The sequence below is a fragment of the Hydra vulgaris genome, chromosome 14 (genome assembly GCF_038396675.1).
Source record: "Hydra vulgaris chromosome 14, alternate assembly HydraT2T_AEP".
NCBI lineage: Eukaryota > Metazoa > Cnidaria > Hydrozoa > Anthoathecata > Hydridae > Hydra > Hydra vulgaris.
Window position 1 is genome coordinate 11,457,280 of NC_088933.1, and position 20,221 is coordinate 11,477,500.

The following is a 20,221-nucleotide window of genomic DNA, read 5'->3' on the forward strand; positions in this document are numbered from 1 at the left end:
AATAATTAAGATAAAAAAATACGCAAACAAAAAAAGTTTAATGATTCTATATTTTGCTTGTTTATTTAAATCAGGAGTGTGCCATTTAACAATTAATTGTTAAATAGCGAAATCCTGATTTAAATAAACAAGTAAAAAATAGAAAAATTAGATTTTTTAAGAGATTTAACACTCCCAAAAATAGTCTCCACCAAAACACTCCCAAAAATAGTCCATCCCCACCAAAAAACTTTAACAGTTTTTCTTTGTTCCACCAATAGTGCTCTTTTTTTTTAATTTTAGATTTTGATAATATTGAATTTGAATTAAAAATTAAAGAAAGATATAATTATATCTTTTATATATAAAAAACAAAGAGCACCATTGGTGGAACCCAAAAAACTCCGTCTAAGTGCTTTGGTGGAGATGGACTATTTTTGGGAGTGTTAGATTTTGATACCGTTGACCACATTAATATAGTTTAAATGTGCATTGCGTCATTATAATCTTAACACTAAGACACTTGACATACATTCATATATAAATACATACATGCATACACAAACACATATATTTACCTATACATACATACACACGCTGTAATTATATTAAGTTAAATGTTACAGTGTTCCGTGACGTCAAGTGGTTTGTAATTAAAGTGCGTATATATTTGATAATTGTTGTTAATATGTTTGTATGGTTTTGTATGTAATTGCTAATGTGTTTATATGGTTAATGGGAAATTGTAAATATGTTTATGTGGATTGTTATGATAATATTTGAGGTATATGATTTAGAATAAATTGTGATTATAACTTTGTAAGAGACAATTTCTCATTGAGTAAAGAAAAGAGAACATCTTGAATGATATATTTCTGCAAAAAAAACTACAAGCTAACCCGGCCGTGAATTCAAGTATGAAACTATTCTATATGTTTGAAACGTATGATGGAGCTTCAGATGCTGCAGTGTGGATGCAAAAAAAGTCATAGCTGAAATGCAGAACCAAAAGCTGGAGCAATTTTTTCTAATTCTTCCTTAAAAAACTGCGTATTCGGTTTATGACGCTTTAACCATTGAAAATTAGCAAGATGCAATGGAAGTCGTGCGAGTGCTGTTAGCAGTGTTCTCATTGGATGTTTACAGTGCATATGAGCTCTTCAAAGTTAAACTTATGTATTATTCGTTTAAAAGTTAATGACTTGGTTGCAACAGCTATGGTGAACAGAGGATGTTTAAAGACAATCTTGAATCATAATTTTCTGTCTAAAAATAAGAGTAAAAATTTAAACTCTCCAAAGGTGGTAACTTTTGAAGGTAAAGTTCATCAATTGGATCCGCGACTGTGAATGTCGAAGTTTAAGATATCAAAATACGCGACGAAGTTATTTTGGTGAGTTTCCGATCTATCGGAGTTAATATGATGCTTGGTATGAGTTCAACTATATTATTGGGAGGAGTTTTTATTTCCTCATCAGGAACAGCGAAGCTTGGGTCCAGCGATTACGGACCTTCAAAAAACGCTTTATGGCGACAACTGTAAAGTTCATACGGAATTGTTGCCATAGTTCGAATTCTCCGTCTTATCTTTTGTAAACGAGAAGCGCCACTCGAAATATTAGCAGGTAATTAGGCAACGTTTAAGACTGAAAAAATGAGGAGTTTCCTTAAAAGTCGGGGAGTGCGTATCACGTCTTGGGCCACCTATTACCCTGAGGGCAACAGAATTGTGGAAAGAAACCATGATACAATAAAAAGTATAGCAGAGTGATCTAAAATATCAATACCAGAAGCAGCATATTGGTACAACGTTGCTGTCGACAAAAATGACGTACGACCGATGGAAAAAGTATATAGTTATCAAATTGGTATCAAGGGATTAAGAAAAAGAAATCATCTGGCAAAAAACGGCACAAATAAAATATTTGGAGCAAGTGATAAAGTTTGGTTGAAACCACCCAATGCAAAGTGCTATACCAAGTGGAAGCCAGCGACAGTAAACAAAGACGGGTTAATACAAGTTGTTGAAGTGAATGGGTTCCGCGCCACGTGAAACATATTAGATCTCAATGTGAAATTCAACACTTATGCTTCATTCCAGACGTGGAAAGAGATATGGGCAATAATTGCAAAAAAGTTGTTGAAAACAAAGAGGACCAAGATAAAGAAATTGCTGACCAAGTGGACATCAAGGTCGAGGATAGTCCCCTGGGATCAGACAAATAGACACCTTCGTAAAGAAGTGCTCGAAAGCGATGCATGCCGAAAAAACTTATTTATTACTGTTTATATGACCCGTGACGTCAAGTGGTTTGTAATTTAAGTGCGTATATATTTGATAATTGTTTTTATATGTTTGTACGCTTTTGTATGTAATTGCTAATGTGTTTATATGGTTAATGTGAAATTGTAAATATATTTACGTGGGTTGTAATGGTAATATTTGAGGTATATGATTTGAGTATAAAATGTGATTATAAGTTTGTATAAGACAAGTTCTCATTGAGTAAAGAAAAGAAAACATCATGACTTAATGTTATATTTTATACATACATACATACCTACATACATACATACATACATACATACATACATACATACATACATACATACATACATACATACATACATACATACATACATACATACATACATACCTACATACATACATACATACTTACCTACATACATACATACATAAATACATACATTCTTTAATAAATACATACTTACATACTTACTTTCTTACTTACATACATACTTACATACATTCATACATACATACATACATTCATACATACATACATACATACATACATACATACATACATACATACCTACATACATACATACATACATACATACATACATACATACAAACATACATACATACATACATACATACATACATACATACATACATACATACATACATACATACATACATACATACATACATACATACATACATACATACATACATACATACATACATACATACATACATACATACATACATACATACATACATACATACATACATACATACATACATACATACATACATACATACATACATACATACATACATACATACATACATACATACATACATACATACATACATACATACATACATACATACATACATACATACATACATACATACATACATACATACATACATACATACATACATACATACATACATACATACATACATACATACATACATACATACATACATACATACATACATACATACATACATACATACATACATACATACATACATACATACATACATACATACATACATACATACATACATACATACATACATACATACATACATACATACATACATACATACATACATACATACATACATACATACATACATACATACATACATACATACATACATACATACATACATACATACATACATACATACATACATACATACATACATACATACATACATACATACATACATACATACATACATACATACATACATACATACATACATACATACATACATACATACATACATACATACATACATACATACATACATACATACATACATACATACATACATACATACATACATACATACATACATACATACATACATACATACATACATACATACATACATACATACATACATACATACATACATACATACATACATACATACATACATACATACATACATACATACATACATACATACATACATACATACATACATACATACATACATACATACATACATACATACATACATACATACATACATACATACATACATACATACATACATACATACATACATACATACATACATACATACATACATACATACATACATACATACATACATACATACATACATACATACATACATACATACATACATACATACATACATACATACATACATAATGTAGCGAAAGTGTTACCCAGACCAATTGATAATACGAGCACTTTAAATTTGTTTATATTAAACACTGACAATTAGATCTAATTTGTAGAATATAATGATTCTTTATAAAAAAAAAATTAAACTCGTTGCTTTTTCAAATTTATTAACTCAAACTTTTAAACAACAAAAATACATATTTTTGAAATTAAACTACAAAATGATATTTTGTTAAAATATTAAAAAATTTCGAATGTTTTGCTTTTAATTCAAAGGCAGTTAAAGTCACTGCAATTTTAGGACTTTAAACTGTTATTTTATTAAAAAAGGGTTTTGGAGCTTGCTTGTAATACACGAAAATGGTATCTTTCTGCTTATTTAATTTACGCTAATTATACTGCTTTCTGTTATCACCACCTTAAGTCAATTCAAAAAATAAAAAGCAACTTAAGCTCACACCTAAGAAATTCTTTGATATGCTCATACTACCCTACGGGCATTAGTATTTTAAAGTTACGTTCTAAATGTCTTTTAAACGTTTTTTAAACGTCTTTTATGGAAGAATATTTAGAAAACGTATTTTAGAAAAAGGCATTTAAAATACATTTAGAACAAAATTTTTAAAAACAAATGCCCGCTGGGTACATAGATGCTCATATTACTCGAATCTATCCTATATTTTAAAAAAGGAATGTTAAAAGAAATTGTTTGATATACAAATTTAAATTATAACTTTTATACGAGGTACTCAATGAGATTGCAACCATCATTAAAAAATATTACTATACACTTAAAAACACATATAACTTCACTATAAAATGGTTGTAAACTCATACTAAACTCTAATTAAAAACTTATTTGAATTTGTTTACTTTTTTAAATAAAATCACTCTTGATAACGAAAAATAGTTTTTTTCTGCTTTCTTAATGCCGCATTAAATCTTATAAAAAAATATTGCAAATAAACAAATAGTCAGTATAATGGTTAATTTAATTGTGACTTCCATCAAAGTAAGGCAAAAATTAATGAGTAAATGCGACAAGATAATACGACCCCGGCGCCTAATGCGCTCCAATCTCCTCCACATACTTATATGAACTTCATACACACATCATGAATAAACACATGTTCGGATGTTATAATTGGCTAAAGCTCTTAAAACGCTGTGCGATAACACTGTTGAAACTACCATCAAGACCAATTGCAAAAAATTTGGAACTCAAGAATTAATTTACAAGACTACATATTTTTGCACCTACTAATAGTTCTTATCGATTATGTAAAATCTTATCAATTGTATATTCACTAGTATACACCTTCGAACAACTTAAATACAAAACTTACATTACAAAACATATTAAATGTGTTTATTTTGTGTTTTTTATATGATTATATATAAATGTGTTTTTTATGTGTTTATTTATGCGAAACACAGCACTATTAACACCTAGAACACGCAAAATCTGAAACACAAGCCACTTTCAACTTCAGAAAACCTTAGGACAGTAAATTTAAGAAATATGAATCTCCTCAAAATGGTTAAAATATTGTATAAGTAGCTATTGCAGAAGATAAGAATATAATTTTTATGATGCATAATATTCTAACTATATGTTTGAAATTATTGGACAGGCAAAATGCACCTAATTTCAGAAACACTCTTATACCTTTTTATTTTTTAAACTTTAAAGTATATATTATTTAATTTTAAAGTGTGTATAAGTGGTGGGGAGCGGTATGGTAGTAGTTTCATATTACAAATTTAAATTTATACCTTTTTATGTTTTTAGTTCAGTGTATAAAGGAAACCAAAATATTTTAAGGCGGTTAACTTTTGTTTGATTGTTTGTTTTAGTTATGAAAACCAACACTAATGAGAAAAAAAATAAAGAGTATAACTTAAAATCGGTATTGAATAAGTTATGATTTTCGAATCACTATTTAAAAAGTTTTTTTGTAAAGCCAAATTTTGGGATTACAAAAAATTTACACTAGACACCTACGTACACTTTCACACCTGCACACCTACCACCTAAGTAGACTTTCACACGTGCACAAAAGGTTTGCTGTAGAAAACCTAAACATAAAAGTTTCATATGCTACATTTTGTGCTTGTAGTGTCTCTGCAAGCTGCATAAAAATGGACGACTTATTACTAACAAGCTTGCTCAGCTGAAGATCTTGTCGTCTGTTTGTGTAAAAGAAGTAATATGCAATGATTTGCAAAAAGAATGCTTTTGAGAACGTGTAAAACATGTTGCTCAAAATATAAAGAATTACTGGAAAGAGAGTTTGATGGAAAACAACAATGCAAATGCAGCAATGGAACACAATACGGGAGAACAGGCTGATCAAAGATAAAGACACAATAGTAAAGAGAACTGTAAATAGAATAGTAAAGAGAACTGTAAAACAGGAAATTAACGGGACTTTCGGATAGCACCGCAGTAATAGTTGTTGACTTTTCAGAAAACTATACGAGTATAATGGTGCATCCAGCTTTCAATTATCCTTACACACCGATGTTGCATACTTGAAAGAAGAAATCGTACTATTTTGCACAATGTCAGATTGCACCAAGATCGAGCCCGCTGCAATATGGGCTCATTTGCTGCCAGCTCTGCGTCATTTAAAAGAACATCATCCAACACTTAAAATAATACATTTTTAAAGTGATGGGCTAGTATAGGAGCATCGTATGCTGTTAACTTATTATTATTTGTACAATAAAGGATTTACAGTTGGAATTGCTTTGAAGCTGACCATGGCAAGAGTGCAGCAGACGTGATCGTGGCACTCTGAAACGTTCCGCTGATTAAATAGCCAACCATGGCGTCATGATAACTTCAGCTGCAAATTTTGTAGAAGCTTTACACCAGAAGACGATTATCAAGCTATTTCTAGTCAGCGAAGAAGACATTGGTGCTATAGCTAATATTATCCTCGAAGGGGTGAAACCTGTTGCAGAATCAATGAGACTACATCAATTTCAATTCATTGAGAAGGGAACGGTTTCTGTTCGTAATTTTTCATACTTTTGCCAGATCCCGAGCACATGTAATTGCCATAAAGCACGGAGAGTTCAGTATGGTCCGCTGAAAGTGGTCGCAAAAAATGAACATGTTGCTGAGATTGAATTCGATCTGCTCAATACAGCAACAGATATTGAACAACTAATTGCATAAATAATAAATGCTGATAGTGCTTCAAATGTCGAACAACATCCAATGAAAGCTGAACCTATAATGCTCGAAGTGCACGACTGGTGTACTTCTCGATAGATAATAAGTGTTATATTGGGCAGATACTTGACAAAGATGCAGATTCAGTTGAATGTATTCATATTACACGTGACAGGAACGAACAAATTCAAACATCCAACCCATGAAGACAAAGTATGGTATAAATGGGATCAAATAATCAAAAGAGCTGCACCACCAATTACAGTTTCTAGACCTGAAATGGCACGATGTGGAGAAGATTGGCAGTGCATCAATTCAAGCAATTAATCAGTGTTCATCATGTTTTCAATCGTTGAATAGTTTACTGCACTTAATATTCTCAATGTTATTTTTAATTTGCTTATATCTAAGTCAATGTTTGCTTGAATCATTTGAAAATAGTCTTAATTAATCAAATAACAGTAATTTAAATCTGGTCATGGTATTTACCTGAATTTCGTATGTAAAGTTTTTGATAATTGTAGACAATAATACAACAAAAAATACAGAATGGAAAAAATAAGTGTTTTTTTAATGAATTGGTATCTTTGACAACTAAATGTAATGTTTATAATAGCCTACTGCATATATAAAGTAGTGATTTTGATAAAGTCAATTTAATATTATGTACGTAGCGCACTGTCACGTAAATAACGCGATTTAAATTTTCATTTCTAAATTAAACTTAAGTAGATGAAATTAAGTTTTGTTACTTATTTGCACACAAATAGGAGTTAGTTAAAAACGAAACAAAAGTATTACTGTTTTATGCAGTTTTTCTGTTTTATGCAGTATTTCAAGTTTTATGCAGTATTTCAAGTTTTATGCAGTTTATCTTTAGTGAAACTAGTCTTTTGAAAACGCGCATAATTATGGAAATACTCATAAATTTAAATAATATGAAATAACAATATTACCTAAGCTGTACTCTTATCAAGATAATTTGCATATTTAATCTCTCATTAATTTTTTTTTAAACCAAATAAATAATTTATACATAACGATTTTAAAATTTCAAGAGCAAATATAGTGAAAAAATAACTATAAAACTAATCAATTTTTCATTTATAAACTAAAATATTTTAAAAGCCCAAAAAATGTTTATTGCATGGATCATATATGTAACTTAGAGTGTTTCTTCAAATTAGATTTGACGTTACTGCTATAATTGCAAACTGTACATTTAAATGGTTTATCGTTTGCGTGAATTCGTTCGTGAACCTTTAAATAACCTTTTATTGAACATTTATAATCACAAATAGTGCAATGAAATGGTTTTTCTAAAGTGTGTTTTCTTTTGTGCGTTGTGATAGCCAACTTCGACGAACATTTATAATCGCAATAAGGACATTTGTATGGTTTGACTTGAGTGTGTGTTCTTGTATGAAGTGTTAAATTAAATTTCTGTTTGCACTCATAGTTGCAATAGGTACATTTATATGGTTTCTCACTGCTGTGTATTCTTAAGTGAACCGTCAAATTTGATTTTTGTGCGCATTTATATTCACAGTAAGAACATTTAAACGGTTTTTCACCAGTATGAGTTCGCATATGCAATCGGAAATTATTTGGTGCTTTACATATATAGTCACAATAAGTGCACTTGAGTAATTTTACAAAATAGTGATATCTTGAGTGTCTTTTTAAATCCATTTCATAGGCACTTTCAAAGTTGCAGTATTTACATTTAAATGGTTTTTCACAATTTTGTGTTTGTAATTGTCCAACTACTCCATAATTCAAATGTACTCTTAAATGCTTTTCTAATCTTTCCTTTGATGTAGATTTGTAAAGACAGAATGTACATTTAAATGTTTTTTTGTAGCAATGAACTTGCATATGCTTTTCCATTTGATGTGGACGCATACATTTGTAATCACAGTAGCTGCACTTGTTCAGGTTATTAACAAGGTGAATACCTATATGTTTTGTGAGTTCAGATACCATAAAACATTCATACTCGCAGTAACTACATTTGAAACTTTTATTACCTTCAGTTTGCAATTGATCCGTCAAACTAGTTTTTAGAGTGAACTCTAAATTTTCATTACACTCGGAATAATCCTCAAAACTAACAGAAGTGTTGTTGCCATTAACATTTGAGCAAGATGTTAAATCAACTGTAAACTCGTTTGAATGAACCATTGATAATGTTTGAATTATGTTATTTCTACCTCTGGTTTTACAACGTTTGATGTGCGATTTTAAAAATTCTTCAGAAGTAAAACACTCTGAGCATTTCCTGCACGGATGACTCCCTACAAAAACGAAACTTAAATAAAATTTCAAACACATGTTTTAACAAAAAGCAAAGAATGAATAATATTAATGCCACTGTTTATTTTAACAGAGAATTCTATCTCTTAGAATACCTAAAAAATATTGCTTTAAAATTGTTCTTTAAACAATGTAACACTGTAAAGATATCTAAAAAAAGATGTCATCGGATTTTTGTGTTATAAGTGAAAGTTGATCTGACGAAAAAAAAAGATGCTATTTAATTTAATTTAATTACAAAATATTGAAATCATTAATAAATTAATATGAAGTGAATAAAAAGAGAAAAATATATATCAGTAAAAAAAGCATAAATAAATTTGCATACTGGAGAAATTGAAAAAAAAATCAAAGAAACCATTATTTTAGATTTAGAACCATTATTCTGTAAAGAAAACGCAATAATTTGTTATAAATGATGAATCAGATTCCAAGCAAGTAGATTATTTTCATTTTTAAATGGGTCTGGTGAGTAAAAAAAAGAAAACTCCATGTTAAAAATATTTATGATACATTGCATCATTATTGAACATCTCGATCATCATATTATAATCTTGTAGAAAAGCTGGTTATGCAGAGTGTACCTCGTTTACAACCAATGAAAAAAGTAAATCAAGTTTAAGATTTAAAAATGATATTAAATGATACAAGCATCAAAAAAATTTTAAAATACTGTTTTTTATTTGCTCAAGTCTACATAAAATCTGGGTTGTTGTAATTAAGTAATTTTTTTATCTATAAGTTTTTTTTGCTTCTTATCGTGTTTTTTTTAAAGTTTAAATATTTTTAGCACTCTCAATGATTGACAAAAAGTTATTTTGGAAATATCTTTTGAAAATATGACTGCAAAATATTCATGGTTCTGTACAACTATATGAATTATCATTTCATACCAGATTGCTGATGAATCTACTGAAAAAGTAAAGGAAATAGTATTACATTTAAGAATTAATGCAAAGTTATATCTACCCAAAGAATAAAGTACAAGTTTGAATCAACCAATTTAAACTTGTATCAAACAAACAATTCTAATATTAAAAACACAAGAATATTTTTATCAGATCTGAATGAACACAAGTAGAGCAAGCTGAATTTTATCAGATCTGAATGAACACATGTAGAGCAAGCTGAATTTTATCAGATCTGAATGAACACATGTAGAGCAAGCTGAATTTTATCAGATCTGAATGAACACATGTAGAGCAAGCTGAATTTTATCAGATCTGAATGAACACATGTAGAGCAAGCTGAATTTTATCAGATCTGAATGAACACATGTAGAGCAAGCTGAATTTTATCAGATCTGAATGAACACATGTAGAGCAAGCTGAATTTTATCAGATCTGAATGAACACATGTAGAGCAAGCTGAATTTTATCAGATCTGAATGAACACATGTAGAGCAAGCTGAATTTTATCAGATCTGAATGAACACATGTAGAGCAAGCTGAATTTTATCAGATCTGAATGAACACATGTAGAGCAAGCTGAATTTTATCAGATCTGAATGAACACATGTAGAGCAAGCTAAATTTTATCAGATCTGAATGAACACATGTAGAGCAAGCTGAATTTTATCAGATCTGAATGAACACAGGTAGAGCAAGCTGAATTTTATCAGATCTGAATGAACACATGTAGAGCAAGCTGAATTTTATCAGATCTGAATGAACACATGTAGAGCTGAATTTAACAAGCTTAACAGCATAAGCAGCAAACAGTTATCTTGAAAAACATGGTAAATCATCTGCAGTGAAAAGGTCTGCTGCATCAATGGATCTAATACCTTTAGAATCAACGAACGCTTAAAATACTTATTTGTTGAATGGCATAAAAACCATGCTTAAAATCAATAAATACACAATAATATCAAATAATATTATTAACATAAAACCATTTAGCTCAGCTCAAGTCTATTCAAAAAAGTCATCAAATATTTCTCAGTGACATTAGTTTTCGGGTCAGATGCGATCCAGAATAAATTGTTTAGTGCTATGTGCTTAGCCGGAGATTTAAATTTTATTGAGTTAACATAAAACAACATGAAAAAAAAAAAATAAAGACAGCATACTCTTGAAGATCATTTTATTTCTTAAGTTGTTGACTTTACATCATTTTGCAATACAACCAACAAATCATTTTGCAATACAACCAAATCATACAAACGGCAAATATAAAAGTTTTCTAGATTTAAAACTGAATTATTCAAACCCATTTACAACATCAAGCGTTTTCCTCTACTTTGCAATACCACAACCCACACCACCTATCTATTAAATTGCATCTAGCTAACCCGAAACTATAAAAAAAAACCTCATTTTGTGCAGTGGAATATGAATTATAGATAAGCAGACTTTAAAAATATAAATCTTGATATTAGAAGTATTGACTAGTATGTTTTGTTTATTTCTATGAACGCATCACAGTATTAAATAATGTTTCTCATTGAGTACAATCATTTATACAATAAATGAATACCTTGTAGCAAAAAACTAATTCGTAAAGTTTTCCCGCCTTGCATGAATAAGTTGTGCAATCTTATTGCAAAAAAGAAGTACTTAAAAATTTTATTCCAACAAAAAACATCTTAAATTATATCAGTTCTAGATAAACGTAAAAAGAACACTAAGTAATGCATCAGAAATTATGAAAATAATTAACAACAATTCAAAGTAAATACAATAGTTAATGTAGAGTCAAATCACTTTCAAACTTGCGCATGTTTATCTAAAAATATTATTTTGTTGTTTTACAAAGTTTTCAGTGTCTATTAAGGTTTAACTAGAGTTTATCGTAAAAATGTTTTAGATATGTAAATATGTTTGAAAATATCAGGCCTTGTTAAGAAGCGTTACGCAGCTCGCATTTTGCTTGCGAAAAGGCGATTTGCCTACGCGCTCAGCAGTTATGCGCTACGCAAAAACTTATATCTTTTAGAATATTTAAATTATCTTTCGATTATCGTTAACGTGACGTTTATTCAGAAGAAATAAAGTCGTAAGTAAAAGCATTTAACCGCAATTGTAAACTAATAGATTTTTTTGTTAAAGAAACAGTTTGTTTCATTTTTTTATTATTATTATTAAAAATTAGTTAAAAAAAATAAAGTGCTTAAGTTTTATCTTAAGGAATTAAATATATAAATTCCTTTTAAATATAAAAATTATTTTTAGTCATAATATATTTTATAGTTTAAAAAATACACGATTTATTTTGATGTAAAAATTTTATTAATAACATATTTTGTTTATTGTTAATTCAATAACGTAAAGTTTTAATGACGTTCATTTAATTTATGAAAATAAATTATGATCACGAATATGTTATCGGTAACTGATAAATAACAAAAAAAAAACTCTATTGTTTAAAAACATTATTAAAAAGAGTTCACAAATTAAATAAGAAAAAATTTATTAACAATTGATAAAATAACCAAAAACCAAATGTAAAATCATAAGAAAATAAACAAATATTTTACGTTTCATGAAAAAAATATTTTTTTCGAAATAAAATTTAGTTTATATTTGAAAAAATAATAAAAATGACTTTTTTAATAAGAACTTTGATTTTATTTGTAACTTTTGTTATAGTGAGAAAAAAAAAACTTTTTGTATGATTTTTAACGCGTTAATAAAATAACTTTAATTACAATGCGGTGCAATTACAATTACGATGCAAAATATATTTGCTGAGTTGAGTTACTTAAAAATGCGTTACGCGTTTTCGCTACGCAGCGAAATCTCGTAACAAGGCCTGAAATATGTAGACATAGTTGTAAATACGTAAAAAATGAAAAAATTGAGGAATAATATTAAAATTATATTTGTATTATTTTTTATTATATTATTATTTTATTAGTCACATAATTAAAATGATATCATTAATACAAATTTTTAATTTAAATTAGTTTATTCTTTTTGTAAATGAACTTGAATTGTAAAACTTTTTAACATAAACTTTTTTGATTGACAAAGCGAAGCCGATAAAATACTTAAAGTTTTAAAAAATTTCTTATATTTTTCTAAAACTTCAAAGTTTTGAGGTAGACAGCATTCACATATTTATTTTCTTATATTTTTTTAGTTTCTTATATTTTTTTTTAAGTTTCTTATATTTTTCTAAATATCTAAAAATCTTATATTTTCTTAAAGTTTCTTATATTTTTCTAAATCTTCAGAGTTATGAGGTAGACAGCAATCACATATTCACGAATTTATTTTTTAGTTTTTTCATTTTTTAAAACTGGATATAACTCAAGATTTCAAAAAAAGTAAGTAAAATATATTAGTAAAATATAAACCTACACTTTGGATATAAATATAAAATTGTGTTGAATTTATCATAAAGTATAAATATGAGAATTACCTTCTATTCCTAAGTCTTTTGCATACTCATCTCCATACCAAACAAGAAACTCCTTTCCTTTTTCAACCTGTTTATAAATTCGATAATAAATTTCACCTTGACAATGAAAAGCCTCAAGATTTTGCTCTGCCTCATATCGTGAACAATTTATATACCTCATCCAATTAGCATACCGTTCATCTTTCCCATCTATATAATACACATCAACTCCGTCTTTCATTACCTAAAAATGTATAATATAATAAAAACAGGATAAAATAAACTAAATTAAAATAAAACTTCTAAATAACTTTTTAAAATAAAAAAGTAAAAACAACATCTAATTGGTAAGTTATATAGTTGAGAGAGGGTTACACTGCACAACATAATGATAAGACACCCCAAAAAGATTTATAAAATTCTATTAAACATTTATACTAAAAAACTAATTTTTATTGTAAATGAAAGCAAACGGTTTACAACACTAAGCAACATTTTAACAAATTTATTTTTTAAAACACATTTTATAAAAAAAAAACTGTTTTTTCAGTGCAACAAAATTATAAGACAATTTTATAAAAAACCTTTTATTTGCAAACCACAGTTGTGGGCAATTAAGTGTAAACTTTTATAAACTGTCAAAAATCTAGTTTAGGTTTTTTTTTATTAAGTATAAAATAACAAATTAATTAATAATGGGTCGTGCTACACCATTGATAAGAAAAAGTGCACTCTAACTTATCGCAAATGGGTCATTCCGTTAGTTACATGGCTAGAGCTATTGGATGCAGCTAAACAGAAATTAAAAACTACGTTAATAGTCCTCATGTATGGAATAATAAAAAGTCCCGGACGTCCATCAACATTAAGTGACCATGATAGGCAAAGGTTGTTGAGACAAGCTTCAAATTCTTCATTAACTGCTCATCAAATTGCTGCAGAAGCAGGAGTGATTTACGTACAGTTCAGCGAGTTATGCATAATGCTTTTCACTTTTCGCGCAAAAAACTTCGGGGAAAACCACCTTTGACAACAAATCACATAAACAATGGAATAACTTTTGCAAAGGACCACGAAACATGAAAAGAAGAGTGGCAACAAGTAGTATTTTCAGACAAAAAACGATTTTGTCTTGATGGGCCGGATAGATGGAATTATTATTTTCACGATTTGCGTAAAGAACCAGTAACACAGCAACGACGCCAAATGGGTGGTGGTGGTGTAATGATTTGGTGTGCAATTGGATACCAAGGTAAATCAAAAATTCATTTTATTGACAAAAAAATGAAGTCTAAGGATTATCTTTTAATTGTTGAAGAATTTTTAAAGCATGAAGCATCTGTAATAGGTGGTGAAAATTTTGTTTTTCAACAAGATAATGCTAGCGTTCATACAGTTAAGATAGTAAAGGAATATTTCAACAGCAGTAAAATTGAAACATTAAAGTACATTATTGAGAATGCTTGGCTACAACTATTACATATAGTGTTCGAAAGTGCTAAACAATATAGTTCACTAGTTGACTTGAAATCATCCATCGCATCTGCATGGGATGCAATTGACATTTCACACATAAAAAAGTTGTGATTCTTTACCTTCTAGAATGATTGAAGCTTAGTTAATAGAAGCTTCCCTGGTCGGGAAAAAAGATTTTTTTACGGGTGTGACTTATTGTTTTGAAAAAATGCAATCACGTAATCAAAGTAAGTGCAAACAATATTTACCGAATGAAGAAAGTACTAACGTTTTTTAGTTTATTTTACTTCTCTTAATGCTATTTGCTAATATATCAACAGTTTTTTTCATAACTTCTTAAATTACAAATGCCTGGAGCAAATTGTGCTTTTCCAGAGTGTGGAGTTACAAGAAACTCTAGCCACCAAGGAATTGGAATATTTCAACTTCCAAATCGACCAGACGATTTTCATCAACAATGGAGGAAAAATATATTAAATGTTTATCTAAATGTAAGAATTTTGACAAGCATCTCAAAGAACGCATTGTAAAAGGGAATACCTTTATTTGTGAACGTCATTTTGAGCAAAAAGATATAGAGTTTACAAGTAGGTTATTTTTTTTAGATATACATTGTTTTTTTCTGTTTTAAATATCTTCATTTGCAATAATACTGCAAATTTACTTTACTTTAAAAAATTGCAAATTTTAAGAATCACAAATTTCTTATATTAAAGATAATCTCTAGAGAATTTACTAGAAGAATCAAGATAAAGTTTATAGTGAAAGATAGTCTTTCACTATAAACTTTATCTTGGTTCTTCTGGTAAATTCTCTAGAGAATTTAAATTAAAGTAAATTCTCTAGAGAATATCTAGAATTGCTGGAAGAGCTCTTCCAGCAGTTCTAATAGTGATTGATTGCATTACATTATTATTATTATTGTTGTTATTACTACTATTATTATTATTATTATTATTATTATTATTATTATTATTATTATTATTATTATTATTATTATTATTATTATTATTATTATAATTGCAGTATTATTATTTTCCTGAAGAAAACAAAATAAAAAAAGCGAATTCAAAAATACTCTATAGTGTAATGGTCTTAAATAAAAGTGAGATATCTAAAGATATCAAAATTACTATACTTCTCATTAAATTAAATGCCAGAAACATATTTCTTAATATATAAAAACTTTATTGTAAAAAAAGACCATTTTCTTGTAAATGTAATGGTAGATTAAGTGTTTTATTATTTTTTTTAAATTTTAGAAACTGGTAGAAAAACAATGAAACTTGGTGCAATTACATCACTTAATGTACCTAAAAAATCTCATGAAACAGCTATAGCTCCTGAAAGAATATATAGGTCTGTTGTTAAAGATATTTTGAAAGTAGAAGAAAAACATATAGACAAATACAAAGACTTCAGTCAACTAACTAAAATGGTAAAAAAGCTCAAACTAGATTGGTTTGTATCATATGATGAAAACTTCATTTCTTTGAAATCATTTCAAACATTTTCCTAGTACCACATTTAGAAGTTGTTGATGGGTGCAGTCTTGAATTTTTTGTAATTGTTTTTGGATGGACATTGCCTGATGATCATCACTTGTATAAAGATTTCTTTCGATCAGTTCCTCTTATATCAATATCAAAATTATTAAATAAAGTTAAATCTTTACAGATGTGTAATAGAATAACTTGTGACTTGGTAGATTGTAATAAAGATAGTAATCTAATAAATCATTCTGTTCCTTATAAATTTGACTTTAACAATGAAAAAGAAGTAATGTTCAAAGCTAATGATTATAAACGTCACAAAGATTGTTATGTCATCAATACTGACAGTGAAAAGTGTGTGAAATGTTCAATTTTTGAAATTAATTTTAATAAAAGTAAAGCTAGTACTTCAAAAAAGCTTGATCAACCAGCTCATTTGAATGCTCCATTATCTGTCACACACCCAAATCGCATAAAACTAGCACTGATGAAAGAACGTTCTGAAAATAAAAAGCTAATGCATAATATTGAAAGAATGCAGAAGGAAATAGAGTTTAAAGCAATTCAAGTCAGCCCTGACCTTAGTTCTGACCTTAATATTATAATTAGTAAAAACCAAGATAATATGACACCATTTATAAAACTTTTCTGGGAAGAGCAAAACCGTTTGTCACTTAACAAAATGCCAAGATATCATCCAATGATAATTCGATTTTGCCTTTCTCTTGCATCTAAATCAGCCTCAGCATATGATGAACTTAGAGATACTAATATTTTAACATTTCCAAGTAGGCAGACATTACGCGATTATAAGAATGCTACTCAACCATCTGTAGGATTTAATCCAGCAGTTATTGCAGAGTTGAGAGAAACTACTAAAGATCTCACCAATATTCAGCGAAATGTTGTTCTTTCTTTTGATGAAATACGGATCCAAGATAATTTAGTATTTGACAAGTCGTCAGGAGAACTCATTGGATATGCTGATCTTGGAGACCCTGAAATAAACTTTTCTACCTTCAAAGATGTAAATGATTTAGCTACTCACTGTCTAGTATATTATATACGTGGGATTGCATGCAATCTAAAATTTTGTTTAGCTTATTTTGCTACTAATGGTGTTACTGCAGTTCAAATAATGCCAACATTTTGGAAAGCTGTATCTATATTAGAACTTTGTTGTAAATTAAAAGTAATTATTGCAGTTTCAGATGGTGCCTCATCTAATCGATCATTATATAAAATGCATAGTGGTTTAGACAATTTAGATGATTCAGATGTTGTGTATCGCACAATCAATTTATTTGCTCCTGATCGTTATATTTATTTTTTTGCAGTTTCGAAATGTTTTCTAATGAAAACATTTCGAAAATCTAAATCCTATTCTAAATTCCTAACATCTAAATTCCTATTCTGCAATGAGTGTACGATATGCCACACAAGTTTTTAGTGCAAGTGTTGCAAATGTACTTTATAAGTATTACCCCCCTGAAACACATGTTACAGCAGAACTTTGTTAAATTATGGATAGATTCTTTGACTGTTTAAATGTTCGAAACCAAAACGAAAGCTTACTTAAAAAAAAAAAAGACTTAACCTAACCTAGATTTGATTGGTTATTGAATGAGTTTTTAAATTATTTTTCAAGTTGGAAAGAATGTGTTAAAAACCGTGAGAGAAATTTTACACAAAATGCACGCGATTGCATGTTTATTTCATTTCGATTTCTTTTAAGTGAGGGAATGCCATTCGTATTATCTGAGCGCTTCAATCAAGATGTGTTAAAGGAGTATTTTGGGCGACAGCGTAGTCTTGGAAGGCAAAATGATAATCCAACTGTGATTCAATTTGGCTATCAATCCAATACCTTACATATGCAACGCTCTATTGCACCTGTTACAGGGAACACAAAAGAAAGTCAAAAGCAAAAACGTAGAGTTTCATGGAAGTTTGTTGATAATGCTCCTTTAAAAAAAAGGTTAACAAAAAAATATATATATATATATATATATTTATATATATATATATTTACAATATATATACATATATTTACAAAATTAAAGTAAAATAATAATCACAAAATAAAAAATATTTAAATTGATGTTTTATAATTTGTTTTTTTAAATTTATAGCTTTCTAATTGTAAAAATTGTCTTATTTTACTTTTCAACAAATAAATAGAATTTTAGAATATTTTTTTTTTACAAAAAACTTTAGCACAACCTCTCCCCTCCCAACCTTTCTCTAAAAAATAGAGGAAGGTAGAAATTTTAATTATTTTCGCCTGCCCAATGAACAGGATGGTTGAAAATTTTCCTAAAATCTTATAAACAGGGAGTTCTTAATAAACAGGTTATTTTTTCATATTTTCATCTATTTTTGAAATAAAATAATTTCTCAAAGTAAAAAAATAAGGAAAATATTTATATTGCTACAAAATTGTTAAGCAAGGGGGAGGGAGGACGGAAATAAATTGAAAAATTAATAACGTCCCTCTCGCTTATTTGGGAGGTGAAAGTATATTGCTTCAAGGCCACGTTTGAACAGTTCTAGACAGCGTGTACGTACGTGGGCTCACAAGCTATACTATGAATTTTTTCATAAAACTTGATTTATAACGAATATGTTATCCTTCTGTTATTATCGTTCTGATTATTTATAGCAAAATGTCAAATTAACTTTAAGTTTGACCTTGTTTGTTTTTAATTTATTGAAAATTTATACCGGATTCTAGATTTTGTGATAATGCACAGCAATTATTGCATTTAAAATTGCAATAATTGCTTGGTTTTCTGCAGACTGATAATTTTTATTGTTCTTAGCCTTCTTTAAAAATTTGGATACTATGTAGCCAGCCAAGTATTGCAAACCATCTAACTCTTTTGCAGAGATGGGCTTAGGTTCAATCGGTTTATTCAGTGAACATGATTTTTTGTAATAATATAAAATCTTATCAGTTAATGTCGTTGAAATAAGTGTACTGCAAGGTTTTTCAAGCTCATTAAAATATTTCTCAGAGTCTTTTACAAGTGTAGAGTAAGTTTGCATGTAAAAATTTTCACAATTACCTGAATTCACTAACTTTTTGTAAATTGTATTGCATTGATTGTATAATACATCATTAATTTCATTATTATATTGAGATATTTTATCTAATATTGAATCTGGATAGTATTTTTCACTTAATAAAGTATTTATAGCTTTAGTTACTAATGTTTTTAATGTTTCAATTGATAGTAGATTAACTTCATCAGTTTTTCTATTGGTATGTTTTTTTAACTTCATCAGTTTTTCTATTGGTATGACGCATATGTCTGGTTAATACACCTTTAGTCTTATAAAACTTTTTACAGTTTTGACATGAAAATACTGCAGCTGCTGTCACCTAAAAATAACAACAATTTAAAACCTTAAAGATCAAAACCATAAATTAAAAACATTATATATGTGTGCTTAGATATATAAATAACTCCACTAGTTTATTTACATTTCCATG

General features: G+C 28.6%; 2 protein-coding genes across 2 annotated transcripts in view; both read right to left on the bottom strand.

Annotated features, from left to right (window-relative positions):
* Positions 1-8,217: 8,217 nt before the first annotated feature.
* LOC100207139 (oocyte zinc finger protein XlCOF6) overlaps positions 8,218-20,221 on the bottom strand; it is a 94,269-nt gene continuing 82,265 nt past the window's right edge. Inside the window, exons 12-13 of the mRNA XM_065817893.1 lie at positions 13,778-14,000; positions 8,218-9,393 (exon numbers count right to left, since the gene is read on the bottom strand). Of these exons, the coding sequence (XP_065673965.1) occupies positions 8,249-9,393; positions 13,778-14,000 (1,368 nt within the window). The 3' untranslated portion in view covers positions 8,218-8,248. The remainder of the gene's footprint in view (positions 9,394-13,777; positions 14,001-20,221) is intronic.
* LOC136091173 (uncharacterized) overlaps positions 19,967-20,221 on the bottom strand; it is a 2,520-nt gene continuing 2,265 nt past the window's right edge. The window contains exon 2 of the mRNA XM_065818166.1: positions 19,967-20,110. Within this exon, the coding sequence (XP_065674238.1) occupies positions 19,985-20,110 (126 nt within the window). The 3' untranslated portion in view covers positions 19,967-19,984. The remainder of the gene's footprint in view (positions 20,111-20,221) is intronic.